Source organism: Motacilla alba, chromosome 4 (genome assembly GCF_015832195.1).
Source record: "Motacilla alba alba isolate MOTALB_02 chromosome 4, Motacilla_alba_V1.0_pri, whole genome shotgun sequence".
In the NCBI taxonomy this organism is placed as follows: Eukaryota; Metazoa; Chordata; class Aves; order Passeriformes; family Motacillidae; genus Motacilla; species Motacilla alba.
Genome location: NC_052019.1, coordinates 60,576,985 through 60,592,247, shown reverse-complemented (window position 1 = coordinate 60,592,247; position 15,263 = coordinate 60,576,985). Strand labels below are relative to the sequence as shown.

Below are 15,263 nucleotides of genomic sequence, written 5' to 3'. Positions count from 1 at the left end.
ACAAAGTAATAGACATAGAAAATATGAGTTATAGATACACAGTGAACTTTAGTCCAAACTAGCTGTTAATATGACACAAACCAAAGCTCTGCATTCCTGTGCCTGTCTTCTGAAAACATTCCTCTAGTGCCCAGAAGCAAAAAGAAAATGTACATGACTATGCATTACTGAGGAAGAAATAGAAACAAACTTGAAAGCATCATTAGGTCATCAGATAAAAGGCCCTCATGCTCAAGTCATAAGCAAAGTGGGTAGCTGTGGTAATTATCTTGGGGAGGATAGAGCTAAAGAAGGCATATGGTGATAGGTTATGAAGAATGCCTGAGATAGGATAGATTTCCATATAACTAGTAATAAAATTCTTCAACTTCAAAAAAGCCCAACTTTAAGTGGACACATATCTAGAGAATCCCTTATGGCACAGAATCCCAGACAAATATTTTCACACCATTTTTTCACATAATGGAAGCACCTAATAAAATGTTAGAGTAGCTTTTTTTTCACATCAGAAAAAAAAAAAAAAAACCAAAAAAAAAACCCAAAAAAACACAACACCAAAAAAACCCAAAAAAACCCCCAAAAAACCCAAACAAACAAACAAAAAAATTTTGGTTCCATGCAACATCCCTAAACTTTGGAATTCTTTTCAACAATTGCTGTGAAGGCCAAAAGCTTAACTGGATCCAGAAACTATTAACTAAATGGGAATTAGGCTTGCTGGTAGCTGCTGAGCATCTAGAAGGTCCCTAAACTACTGGCTTCTGGTTACCAAGCACGTGTTCTGCTTTTTATGTATTCTTCCTTACTTATGTGAGCCTGTTTGAGAAAGGGCATTTGCCAGTCTGAACAGAAATCTTGTCTAAACTTGTCTGGTGCCCGCTAACAATCTGGAGTAAGCCTTACTTACTCCAAATATTTTCAGACACTTATTATGTGCACCTTTAATCACCTTTGAATTCCCTTCTTCCCTCATGCTTTTGCTTATATCCCCACAGATACATTCACACGGAAACCTACCTGAAAAGAGCAGCCAAAGTTCCCCTCTCATGCTTTCTGGAATGCCCTTTAGCACAAGGTCTCTTGTTTTCTCTGTACGATACATACAGACCCCTTGGCCATATTCAGCAAAGTGAATCTTCCAGGCCTGTTCCTTCAGGAACTCCTTGGCCTAAAAGCAAAGAAAGGCAGGCATAAAGATTCAGTTTCTCTTTCTAACACTCTGACCCACTAAAATCTTGAGTGCTAAAAAGCCTGCAATATCCTAACCTTCCAAGTGAGCAAGAAATAACTTGGCTACAGTCCAGTTATCTTCTTAATGGGCTGCCTCCTCCCATTTCCTAGTTTCTATGCCAGTAGACCTTGCTGCTAAGAGAAGCAGTTATACTTAAGAGCAGGAATACAACCTCTCCTTGAATTACATCCAACTTTGCTTTTATGTAGTGAAGTTATTTGTACTGGTAAAACAACAACATGTTCAAGCCTTTACTTCTGTGAAAAATACTGCCTCTTCTTAACTGTCTGGGAGAATGAAACTCTTCTGGGTCAGCAACATGGGTTTTAAGGCAAACATAATTTGACAGCCTTTTCAGTCATGGGTTTTAAGGCAAACATAATTTGACAGCCTTTTCAGTCAGGTGGAGCACTCAGTGGTTTATTTTACCAGCTTAGGGTTGAACTCCTCAGGTGACCTGCGCCGATACATTGTCATTAGAGCTTGAGTTGCTGTTGGAATACCGTTATCATTGAGGTTGAATTGTCGCTCTCCCTCTGACTCAGAGCTCAGGCTTTTGTGAGGGCTGGCAGAAATTAAACTACTTGACCTCGTAAACACCTGTAGAAAGCAGTCACAAGCAATACAGGCATAAAGATGAGCCAGTGTCTGGACTTTTTACTTCACTTTACTTCAAAATGAATACATGGTTAATAGTTAACAAAAACATAAGCCAGCACAAATTAGACCAGTAGAGAATAATGAAATAGCTTCCAGTTTCTCAACAGCTCTCCTGAAATACAACCAAATTCCTGAACTAAAATTGCTAGGGTAATGTTAACCCTAAGCAGCCCTGGGCAATTGAACCAGCTCACTTGATCTGTCAACATCATCGGACTGCTAGATTGTGATTTGGAAGAAAAGTATTTTCTGATCTCTCAAACAGCTTTGAAACTGCATCACAGTAAAATTTCATGGAGCAGTTCATACCAAATGCCTGAAATTGCAAGTCAGTCATGCATATCTAGATATGTAGTCATATTACAAATTGTAGTAAATGCTTACAATTAATTTGTGTTTATAATTCAGTAGGTAGAATACTCAGATCCATTTACAGCTAAAGTTCCAGCACTATGCATGCCTACATGCTCTGGTATACAACAGCACAATAATTATACCTCACTATCAGCAAAGCAAATAGAAAAAATCTTTTAAGACACACATTGCAAATAGGGTAGGGCTCCTCAGGACAGTACTAAGGTATGGCTTACGACAAACTTGGAATGTGAGATCTACCAACATAATACCAAAATGGTACACCACGAAAGCCTATTCTACTTTGAGATTTGAATTACTATACTTTGCTGGGTTTAACAAAACTGATGAGGTTGTTACATGATCGGAATTTCATACATAAAAGCCAGAATTCAGCAGAAGGCTTGACATTCAAAGCGCCTAAGAAAAGTGTATCTAATCATAACTTTTAAGAACTATTTACTTTGCACAGGGCCATTTGATATTCAGGATAGGGCTGTTTTTTTCCTGTTAGGTCAAATGTACCAAAGTTCACTAGCAGTGCACATACAAACCTGCTCAGCTCAGACATTGTTTTCAGAAGAATCAAAAGATGGGATTTAGCAGCTAAAGTCTTGAATAAAAGGAGTTTTGTGGCAACTGATAATTTCTTCAAATTATTAAAATTCCAGAATTACATTTGAGTTGGACAAGTAAATAGATATTAAAAGTACTATTCAATTAACCAGTTAATTAACTATGACACTTTCCAGCAAGACACAAGGTAATTTCAGAATGTGACAGCAACAATTAGAGTAGCTCTTCCTCAGCAATAATGATTTCTCCTAGGTTTAAATGAAAAAGATATTCTAACTGACAAATTTTAACACTTCAGCTCAAAGGCATTAACAAAAAAGAGGTCACAATTCTGTGCCTAAAGGTTTAGCTTTACAAAAACATAAAAAGGTATTTCCTCTCCCCACACCAGTTAAAATCCTCTTCTGGTAAATTATTCATGTTACTTCACATACCTCATCATCTGAGCTGATATAGCTTCCAGAAATATTTTTATCCAAGTAAATTTTTGAAGTGGTTTGTTGTAAAAAGTCTGAGATCCTCTGTACAAGGAAGTCTCTGTCTTTCAAGTTGGCAAAGAGGAACGTCATTCTGTTTTTCGTACTGATTGACAGTGGGCTGGGCAGCACACTGGAGCTGTCTGCCTTTTCCACTATTGTCACCTAGGAAGAAACAGTTGCTACAGCTTAAGATCTTCAGTTAATCAAGCTGCTTGGTTTAAGAAACCATCTTAATACAATAAACCCATGCTCCTTCCACCCTTATATAAAATCCCTATGGACACCCTCTTTCCAGAAAACACGGTTTGCATACAAGGGCTTACAAGCCTGAAAGATAAAGGCTGCAATCCCTGAAACAACTGGTTTCAATACATTTTCCATCATAACTCCCCTGCACTACTTAGCTAATTTTCCTCAGACCGTATTTTAAAAGAATCAGTAAAACAAAATTTCATCTGTGGGATACAAATCTATCAGCTTTTTTTGTAGGACTTCCAAATCCCTCTCCTGCTTCCTAACATCGTCATCACAGGCCACAGAAACCTTGGCCTACCTTTTACTGCCAATACACGTGAATAAACCATTTTTGAGATGAGGTTCCTGTACAACTGTACTATTTTAACTATATTTTCACAGTACACAGGAACTTGCAACAAAGGAAAATTAACCCCATGTCCTCCCTTACAAAGGAAAATACCTTAACCCTGTGAGGTGGAGGTTTCTGTATGGCCTTCAGTTGTTAGGGAAACAGTCACTAATCTAACTGAACTCCAACCTGTAAACAGTACTCATACCACAATCTACTGAGTACAGGGAACGAGTTCCCTGAGGTTTTGGTAAAGCACATTAATGCAAAGAAATCCCAGGGATAAGTCATACATACACTGTTGATGATTTATGTAACAGTTGTGTGTCCTAAACATTACCAACTATTACCTTATAAACATATCAATCCATCAAGTTTGTGCAGTTCATACATTGAACAAAACATAAATCACAATTATAAATACTTTTAACCATTGCTTTTATTACTTTAGATGATTTCTTAACGAAAACTGACTTACTGCCTTCAGAATAGAAAGCGGGACAATTAATTTTGCTAGGACTTTGACTTTTCCTCCTTTAACCCTTTTAAAAACAGAAATCAATGGTAAGACATGAGTACTACAATATTAATAGCTCTAGCTAAATGGATAGGGTAACGATTTTTCATGCATTCTCTTTGAAGACCTAAAGACTGCAGTGCACCGCTCAGGGGCTAAACCACTTCTCTGTTCTCCCCACTTCCTTTTATTTTTCTGTTAACTACAAATCTACTTGTTACTTGTTAACTTAAAGGACTTCACTAATAGCATATTGAAGTTAGCTAAAAAGTGATCCCTATGTTTTCTGTTCCACTTAAAAGCTATTTGTGTGCAATTAGCACACAATACAGACAAGTTCTAAAGGCACAGGACAGACATTATTAAAGCAAGCTTAATTATAGCTCTGCTATAATGAGAGCTGATATCCACTTATTTCCTATTCAACAGAGACACACACATATCTGAAGTGCTTTGCCTTGGAGAGGGAACCTGCTGAAGGTGCAGTGAGCAGTGCAGTCAGTCACTGAAAAACATCTTTCCCCCTCATAATTTCTGAATCAATGCTTTGCTATTGTCTCATCTGTCAAAACACCTCCAAGATATTACAGAACACTGGAATTAACTTAGGGTTTAACCCAAAGCTTTAATCAGATAGAAAGCTTTCCTTTAATTACTAAAGGTACTGATCAGATGTTCTGAGGACTGGCACTACACCCCAGGTTTATTGTTCTCCTTGCTGGTGCTGAGACTCGAAGCTGTTCAAATAGAAGCACTTATTCCTTCACCTACTTCTGTCTCTTAAAGCTTCAGAGCTGCTCTGAATCCTGTGCTGCTGTGACTGTGGCTATCAAAAGCAGCCGCTGAATCCGGATCCAGGAAAAGAGGTCCTGTTAAATTAAGACTTTGACTCCTCCTCCACCACTTTAGCTGCAGGACTGCCATTCCCTTTTATTTTCAGACAAACAGTGCAACCATAATTGAAAGTCTCATCCCAAACAACCAAAGTTGTTGCAACAAGCTGCTGAGAAGCTGTACTTCCAAGTTTCTGAACATGTACCTGTTTTACTCTTTAATAATTCGCAGGGGAAAACAGTGCCTTGAAATATTCTGTGGTTCTTCAGTCAAGCCAAACTGTCCTTGTTACATCAGCTTTGCTACTACTTGAAAGATGGACTTACCATAATTTTCCATTAACCCACAAATCAAGTCAACCATAAAAAACTCCCTAACATAATTATTTTTTTTATTGCATCAAACAAACTCTTCTTACTGATGATATGCTTTAAGTAACCAGCTTTAAAAAATTTGAAAAATACAGACAAAATATTTTCCACATACAATAAACAATTGCAAATCTGTGTGAAGAGGCAATTCAGAACTTTAGGATTATGAATCTTTTAAAATCTGACAAAAGTAAATCTTATCTGACAGATTCTTTAACAGAATTTCCACTTCTCCAATCTAGGAAGTTTCACCCTCCACTCCTCCCTATGAGGCACAAAAAATGTAAAATTGGACTGTAAATCAGAATACAAGTTATGAGGGAGGAGGAACTCACAAGGATTATGAAAAGTGATAGAAAAAAATTCCATGTGAGTTTTAGTAGCAGGAACCGTGAACAGAGATACAGAGTCATTAAGTATTACTTAGAACAAATCAGTATGGCATGCTCACAAGAGATAAAAAGGACGAAAAGAGGCTTTTCTCCAAAAAGGAAAAAAAAAAAGTAAAAAAACCCCACCAAAATAAAAAAAAAATCAAAGCTAGGCTGAAATATCTAATAAGACATTGCTTACTTATATTGCCTTATAAATTTAAAAAAAAAGGATTTACCTCTCGAAGAGGGATAATAAGGCTGCACAAGTTCTCTTCTTTACTAGTAAAGCAAATGTAGTTTGTAGAAACAAACATCTGACCCAAAATATGCATTTTGTTGAAAGGAGTCCAAAGAGTACAGTCTGTGTGTCCATCTAATTTCTCATCCTTGGGAAGTCGGAACAATGCACGGTATCTCTCGCTCTTTGCTCTGGCATCAAGATCTCTAAAAAAACTCACAGAAAGATTTTATTGGTTTAGGGAATGCATCATTACATTTTAAGATGTAATTTATGCAAATCATTGTGAGTTACCTGCAACACATAACTCAGCTAAGCAAGGAGTGTACAGCAAAAAGTTGGAAATAATTTGCCTACAGTAAAGATACCATCTTCACTTTTGGAAGGTTCTAAAACTACATGAAAAAAAAAGGCTGCCATGAATGACTCAGACATTCATCCTTACTCCTCAGAGGGGAAAGAATGAGTGAGCTTTCCATATTCAGCTATACTTTCTGAGAATATGTACAGTGAATCCATTTTTTGCTAATAGTAAAAAAAAGCTTCCTGGAGGCTTTTTTATTAATATTATGGAATCCTTAAGGTTAGAGTTTGGTAACAATTTCAAGACTTAGTCTTTATAATGCATTCAGTGCAAAACATTCAACAGTAAGGACAAACAAAAGTGATATAATGCATGTCAGATGTCACTAAATAATGAGAAAAATAAACGAGCACTGGCTATAATTTTGTATGGAACACTAACATGAACAACATATAAAGAAAAAAATGAAAAAGAAACTAACAAGCTGAAGTGTGATATAAAAGGAGAAGAAATATTTTTCCAGATAACTTTTCATCCCTTAGAATTTTATGTTAATTTGGTGTTGCTTTTACCTAAACTATATTCCAGATAGAATTAGTAATCTAGATTCTAATTTCTCAGTTCCACTGATAAGAACAAGTATGAATGCTAGGCACAGTTCTTAACAACACATTAATCACTTTATTACCTTCCCATACAGATATAAAATGGCCTTACAACAGATACCAAAATGTGGCCAGTGTCAGGAGATACACTAAAGAGCTTCTGAACAAATGAGCATTTGGCTCAAGGACGTTTATTTTTGCAACATGCTTGTATTCCTATTTCAACAAGATACCAAGTAATTATATTTAAATAATTATTCATATTTTGCTACTGTTGGAATCAATCATTCCCTTTGGAGTAACAGTAAATGGCCACAACATAAGAAAAGTTTTGGACAAAATCCTGCAAGTAGAAGGACTGAGGAGGAACAAATGAGTAAGAGCCAATGCTACCTACCGTTTTAGAGCAGATACTTTTTTAGGGGATTTCTTTTTCAGTTTGGGTAATGACCTGTCCTGTTCAAATCCTTCATTGTCCAAAAGCTGTCGCATAGCTATATTGGCAAGCTGTTCCATTAGTTTAAATGTCTCAGTGATATTAAGGAATACTGAGAAGAAATGTTCACTTGACCTTGTGCTCACTTTGATCATATCAGGGAAGAGCAGCGTAGCATTCTTCTCAAGCTGAGTGATATCAACCCAACGGATAACTAACTTTGCTGAACAGGAGCAAACAAAAAAAACAAGATTCAGTACAAAAATGAGCATATTCAGGAGCTTTTAGCTTCCTCTTCCTATAAAATGCATTCAACTGAATTTTTCTAGCATCCTGAAAAGTTGGGAGCAGAGCACAATTAGATCAAGTTTGTACAAACAAACCACTGTCACCTGACAAACAGGAGATAAAAGAATTTAAATATCATTTACTTTATTTACAGTACACCACACAAGCATTACAAAGCTATGTAAGCTAACATGACTTATCATTGTCACTGCACTTGCTCAGACTCTGATGTCCTCATTTCCTATGGAAGCAAAGAAACATAGTCTAAACATATCAGACAGGCTTGTATTATTTTTATACAGTAAAAAGTTTCAAACATTACAGCCATGAGAGAACCTTAGCTTTTCTCCCAACACCAGGTGGTGTCCGTAAGGAGGGGCTAAATCCCAAGACTGATCCATTGCCCATAACCAAATACTGATCAATTGTTCACCTTCACCCTGCTTTGAATTAACTCCCTGTAGAGCAGACTGGTTGCATCCACCCTATGCAGTTCTTTATTCTAGGTCTCCTCTGAAACTTTTCTGATGTTCTGGTGTTGAACAAATGTAGATGTGTAATTTAATGTTGCAGAGTCTGCCAGAGTAGTACTTGAGGATTGTGTAAGGGCAGACGAGAAAGCCAGAACTGGTGTGATCTTGTCGTTATTCCCTTTTGGGCATAGCTCCTGAGGTGAACCATGTCCCTGGACAATGCCAAGTACTGTTGTACAGAGAACTACTTTGATAAAGACCAAGCAAACAAGGGAACAAGCACACAGTTAAGCGGTGTGACAAATCAGGGAATTGCTCTCTGCTTCTCTTTTCCTCAGTAGTAGTAGTGTCTTTGTACCCTCAGTGATCAGTACGTAAAAAGTAACAAGCTACAGGAGATATCCCAACCATTTTTAGATGCACAAATTACCACTCTACTGAAAACATACCTTCCCTGCCCATGAGGAAAGAGTAAAAGCAAAGGTGATTAATGCTGAGATACACCCAGCCCTGACGGGGAACTTTCCCCTTCCAGTAACTGCAGGAGTAGTAGTTCACTAATTTCTCTTCCTCTGGCATCCCAAACAGCTTGTGAAATTTCACTATGGCTTCCTTGAATTTTTCTGTGTCGTCATCCTCTTTGATGCCATTGATCTTGTTGTACTCAGCAATGATACCCTGGTAGGGAATAAAAAAAGAACACATCCTGTTAGTGGCCATGGGCTATCAGATATCCTATTTCCCATTGCTATCCAGGCCACAGGGCACAGTGGTTATTGCAATGACAAGGAAGTCGTTCAGTGAGCTCTTATTGTTCTGCTCACTCTTTGGCTTATGTAGTTATTTACTTTACTCAAGGCTTTCTTTCTGATGACCTTACTCCTACTGTGCCCATGTCAAAAGCAACCAAACACCAACCCCTTGCCAGTACCTTGTTTTAAATTAACCAGCCTAACTCAAATACTCAAATAACAGCCCTGTGAAGCACCTATGATCTGCAGTATTTTCCTCTTCCTTCTTTCTGGGGAGACAGACATAGTATTTCACATGAAATTTTTCTGAAGGGGAGGAAAAAAGAAAAAGGGAGAAAACGAACTGTTGTTATTTAGGGGAAAATTTTATATTACTTCTATGACCCCTCTTATTGGACCTTGAGCACAGAAGAAGAGCAAAGTGGGGGTGGGGGGAAGGGGAGAAAGGAGAAAAAAAAATCTTCAATTAGATTTACTAATAGGATGGAAAAAAAATTCCCACTTTCAGGTGCAGATGACCCTCATGAAATTTGAAGAGGCAACAGGTGAAAAGCTGTTTTTTGATATTTTTAAAGACTATGGTTCCTTCCGTTCTATACCGAAGCTCTGTTTTATTTGCTTATTATCCCAATCTCCTTTACAACAATCTCTATTGTCTTTTATAGAAAAAAAAATAATTAAATTTATATAAAATTTTTGCCTTTTTTGTGACTTTTTGCCTTCAACCTTCTCCATATTTACATTAAGAGCAGAGTATAAGACAGAGAACCATCGTTCACATTTAGTATTCATCCAACTCTAAGAAGTAACAATTTCCTTAAGGATTGTATCTCAAAACACAGATGTCTTCACATATAAGGTATTTCCATGACCATCTACAGCACTCGTACCTGGGGAAACACAAGCAACTGTGGGATTTGTAAGAGAGCTGACTTACTATATGAAAGGTTAAAAGAGGAATGAGACAAAGCAAATACTTTGAACACGAACACACACACACACACCCCCAGTAAATAGAATATTAAAATAAATACAATTTTTCTTACAATCTTTGAACAAAGTATTTATTTTTAGATAATTCTTAGTACAAAGAAAATACTTTTTGCCAGTATAGTTATTATCTGACCTATAAAGAAAAAAAGAAATTCACAGAAAACCAACAATCCCCACCAAGCAAACAAATCAATGAACCAGCAAACCTTAACACCTATATCAAGTGTAAAAGCCAACACTACAGGATGCAGGATGTGTAGGATTTAAATACACAGAAGAGGGGGAGAAGGCATTATGAGTGCATTAAAAAAAATAAAAATTAAGCCTTGCAATGGAAAAACAGTTGCACAGACAACTGTCAAAGTTTAAGACAGTGCAATTAATTTTAGAATTTACAATGCCTTAAGAACTGCCTATATATTTATACGGGTTTTTTTTAAAAAATCACACTGCTGTAAGCTACATACACTATTCCCAGTTTCCCTGATTTTTACACACATGTTGCTACTTAGCATCCGGTAGTCCTTCAAAAATGCAGAGCAGTACGGGGACTACCAGCTCCAATTTGTTTCAAATTCACATCACTTTTCTTTCCCCAGTCATATTTATCACTAACAACATTTGTACTAATAAATACACTACCTGTATTTTTCCTCTGACAAATGTATTTATGTCATTCTCATTTTCAAAGATTGAAAGAGTCTGCAACAAATTATGTTCCAGCCATTCCCAGTGTTCAGTGATTTCCTTCCTTGAGCAACCTATAAAAAAACAAACCAACCAAAAGTCACAAAATAAATAATTCACCAGTGTCAATGTCCCATTAATCAAAACCAAAAAAACTTTAAGAAAACTTGCCACTAAGTGAAGATGCAATATTTCCCTAGATGCTGTCCTTCTGGAAATTCAAAAATTTTCTCCATTTTGTATTTAATTTAACAACTCCAATGAAGGCAACAAAATGCAACATTCTGTACAACTTCCAGGCGACTGTCACAATTCTGGTTGTAGTAGAGATACAAAAATCACGATGCAGAACAGCCTACATATGTAATCAATATTTCAGAACCACAAATGATCGCCACTGCTGCTTCTCCTTAAAACTACTGGATGCAACCAGACCTGTCTAGAACTCAGGAGGTGGTCAGAACACTATTTTATCTCTTGATGGCTTTAACACTGCTGTAAAAAGCAATGATTAAATGCATGAGCTACATGTATAAAACTAAACTGTCATCAGAAAAATTGCTTAGCTTGTAAGAGCAGTGACAAGCACTGCACACACACTATCATGATGAACTATTTCTTAAAGCTGTCTCTTTCTGGTTTGTGGTTCCTCAATTATTTTTCATCACTTCTTCTGAAAATGCTTTGGCTGATTATTCTCAACCTGTAACAATACATCTCTTTTTCCCCACTGCTTTTTGTCTCCATTATCCCACTGTTTATTCTCCCAGTCTCCCCTACAGTAGATCACACAATCAGCCCAAAACCTACACCCCAGTTTTCAACAATTCATCATGACAGGCTAGGTCTTTATTTGCTTTGTTCAGGGCTAAAATACATACTTGCTGCAATGTTTTAAACAACAGGTTATTTTATCACTAGTACTGGAAAGTGTTTACCTATCTTAGCATATTAAAAGTATTCACCATTTTACCAACATTGGCCTTTTAGGTAAATTAAGCAATAACTCTGACTCTCAGGAAAGGGGAAGAAACCAAATTTAACAGTTAAAACACTGCACTTCAAAATACAGAGCCCTCAAGACTGGCAAGAAATAAAAATGAAAATAGCTACAACATAGTAACTTGCATGAAAATGCATACAGTTACCATCACCACAAAAAACCTACAGCAGTTCTATACCTGAAAAACACACAAAGCCGCTGTAAGAAGAACTGATTTTACAGGTGGAGGAGGATTTTAAAAAGTTGTTCATTTCCAAACAGAATTTAGATATAGCACCATTTTCACCTTAAACTGAGCATAGCACACTGGCGGGACACTGGCTTGCGACACAGAAATGCTACTACAAAATGGAAGGCTGATTGTGTACAGCATTTGAATTCCTAGACCATCAATTGTTCTTGAAAAGTAAATAACAATTCTCTTGTATAATTCAATAGACAGAACTCTAAGCTGTGACACCTTTAACTCAACCCTGCACTGGAGAAAGGACTGTTGACCTGGCTTCTCTCCAGAGCTATAAGGCTTCAGATTCACCAGCCAGAATCCTCACAGGGCCTAGATCAGTAGAGTTAATATCCAAGACAATTCACATCCAAATCTGTCTAAACAGTCATTTTAGAGCAGACAAACCCTCCTGGATTACTTTCATCCTCAGAATACTTTTGCACTGAGCAAGACCAAAATCATGAAACAATCACACTTCTTTGAGTCACTCTGTACAGCTACTTACTGAAGATGAAGACTATTTCTTTACTGAAGGCAGAGAAAAAGAGAAATTTCTGTAAAAACAGATTACAAGTACCAAATAATCAGCACTCTACCCTAAAGAGAACAGGGAGGAACAGTGCAGGACAAATTAGAGTTGCATAGCTAAATGCAGCCAAAGCCCTTAGTAACTTGTAGAATTTAAACAACCTTTGATCAGTTCAGAAGGAATTACTTCAGTTGCAAATTCATAAAATAACCACAGCACAGAGCCTTAGGGAACACTGGGCTGCTCAGCTTCAAGGCTGCATAGATAAATTATTTGCTCTCTGTAAAATTTTACCTCCCTGCAAGATCCACACTATTCTTCTCAAGTGACAATACTATGCTAATGCAGTCTTTTAATTTAACCAAAACAACTATGCCATCAACCAGGTATTCAGAGACTAAACATTTAAAAAACATTCCACAAAATGGAATCACAGATTTACAAATTAACTGCATTAGCAATTTCAATTAGGGATAAGATTCATAATAGAAAAGCACGTTTATTAACACTAACTTAAACGAAGACAGTACTTCTACATAAAACCCACAATACCCTTCTCAGAAGAAAAACAAAATTCTCACAGTTCAGCAGCACCATACATTTCTACATGTATGGTACATTTATTTATTCTGGGGCCATAACTCATAACTATTCCTTCCATTTTATGCCCCTGCCCCCTTGATGACACACTGTAGGTATAAAATTACAGTCATTATCTATAGGTGTCATGCAAAAAAACCTAAAGAGAAGTCACATGGCCTATTTCCAAAGTCTTAAAAATAATTTCTGAATACATGCACAGTTTAAGGGTCTTTGAAGAAACACTACTTAGTTGGGAGCTTTGTGATATACTATTTTATTTGAAAGGGAGTCTGCAAATAGCAAGAAAACTTGTGTCCTCAGTTGCCCCCTTTTGAATTTATGGGATGGAGGTGGTTACTAATTGCTGTGTGTAACATTGACTTTGGGGGGGGAGAGTGAGTTGGAGACAAAGAGACCACTCACCCTGATGTTCATGAGGCACCACACAGAGCTTATTCTCAAGCCCTTCCATATAAAGGGCATTTGAAAAACCCAGTCTGGATATCTTCATTGGTCTGATCCCTACAGCCCTTCAGGTTCTGGCCGGAGAAATGCCTGCAGCCTTAGGAGAGATGTGATTGGGGAAGACCCCAGTCAGTCAACCCAGGGGCTGGTTAATTCACACAGTACCAGCCAGCTTGTACTGTGAGCTGGCAGTATGTGGCAACAGCTGTGCACTGACATCTGGATGAAAATAAACAAACATACAGGCAAGTACTTTTACCCTTCTTTCTCTTCTGAGGTCCACGGAAAGCTGATATGCATTACTTGTGGTCAACAGCAGAGCAGATGACACTAAAAAGCTGTTAAATGCAGATTTGGGAACAACCTTCATAATATTGACAATTTTGTTAATATCTGGTTTTAGTATTAGCTGTCAATAAAGGTAAATTATGTTATATGAATTTTAAAATCTTCAGGGAGTTGGTACGAAAGGGTGTAGAGGGGAAAAAAGTTGTTTCAAGTGATACCTTCTTTCAGGTCTGATACTATCAAAAATAGTAAGAAATACTTGTGCTAATAAGAACTATTAGCAAAACTTCCTGTTGGATTCAGAAGGTGACACAGCTTTGATATCACCTTTGCCAGACACAGAAATCATATGCTCCTAAGAACAGAGCCTGGTTCAATATAAAATTATTAGATCTATAGCAAACCTTCATCTGTTCTTCCTTCTCTTCCTTTCCGAAGAGGGTATTTGTCTGGAGGAAAAGTCATCCAAATAATCTAAATGTCAAATTTCATTGGGAGAATGGGCACTAATGAAGTGGCACAGTAAGTTGAGAAGAAGCCTACAGCATCATTAACCAGTATTTTTGAATGTTAGGCACCAGTGGGGGTGCTGGAGGTAGCCAGGCCATCAAAGAGATGATAGGCATGTATGCACTTCTCATTTATTCTCTCATCTCAATTCTCTTTCAAATTAACAGAGTTTTGGCTGTTGCCAAAAAAACTTTGTTGCCAGCAAAACTTTTGAGCCAGAGGAGCAGCACTGAAAAGTTTTCATTGGCTAAGACTGAAAAGCAATACTATCAAACCAATGATCTGACCTGACAAGCTTGGCTAATCAAAGCTAAATGACCTGCATCTTCTGCATTTAACTCCAGACACTATTTTCAGAGACAGCAGACAAAACCAGAGACTAACTCCATTCTGTTTTATGTTACTTGCAATAGTTACCTGACCACAGAAATAAGAATTTAGTACAGAATGTGATACACACAAAAATCCTATTTAATGTATAAAAATATCAACTCAATTGTTTTCACTACTATAAGGACAAAAGGAACAGTCTTACTGCTAGATCTGTCCAAGCTGGAGCATTAAAGACCAAAACTCTTAAAAGTTGTTGCATCTGTGTAAGAACATACACTTCTGTAGTTAACTTTAACCTAGCTACCATCTTGCTGAATTTTAAGTACATCATACACAGAAAGACTGAAATCTGTCTGAAATCAACATCCAGGAGGCAGGGCATCCCTGAGATCTAGATGGTATTTATCCTGGAGGAGACAGGAAATGTCTCACTGTTTGCTATTCAGTATTTATGTGAGTGCTGGGGCTGCACTCTCTTCCTGGTTACCATTGGAAGGGAAGCCAAGTGCCCTGTCTGGGTAACTGGGGTGCTATAATCCAGGTACTCCTCCCACCATTCTCTTTGGAGA

General features: G+C 37.3%; 1 protein-coding gene across 3 annotated transcripts in view; it reads right to left on the bottom strand.

Moving 5' to 3' along the window:
• TBC1D9 (TBC1 domain family member 9) overlaps nt 1-15,263 on the bottom strand; it is a 49,123-nt gene that overhangs the window by 19,007 nt on the left and 14,853 nt on the right. For all 3 annotated transcript variants that reach the window (XM_038135263.1, XM_038135260.1, XM_038135262.1), the window contains exons 3-9: nt 10,714-10,832; nt 8,776-9,004; nt 7,527-7,788; nt 6,219-6,426; nt 3,256-3,462; nt 1,661-1,831; nt 1,018-1,168 (exon numbers count right to left, since the gene is read on the bottom strand). In XM_038135263.1, coding sequence (XP_037991191.1) covers nt 1,018-1,168; nt 1,661-1,831; nt 3,256-3,462; nt 6,219-6,426; nt 7,527-7,788; nt 8,776-9,004; nt 10,714-10,832 — 1,347 coding nt within the window. The remainder of the gene's footprint in view (nt 1-1,017; nt 1,169-1,660; nt 1,832-3,255; nt 3,463-6,218; nt 6,427-7,526; nt 7,789-8,775; nt 9,005-10,713; nt 10,833-15,263) is intronic.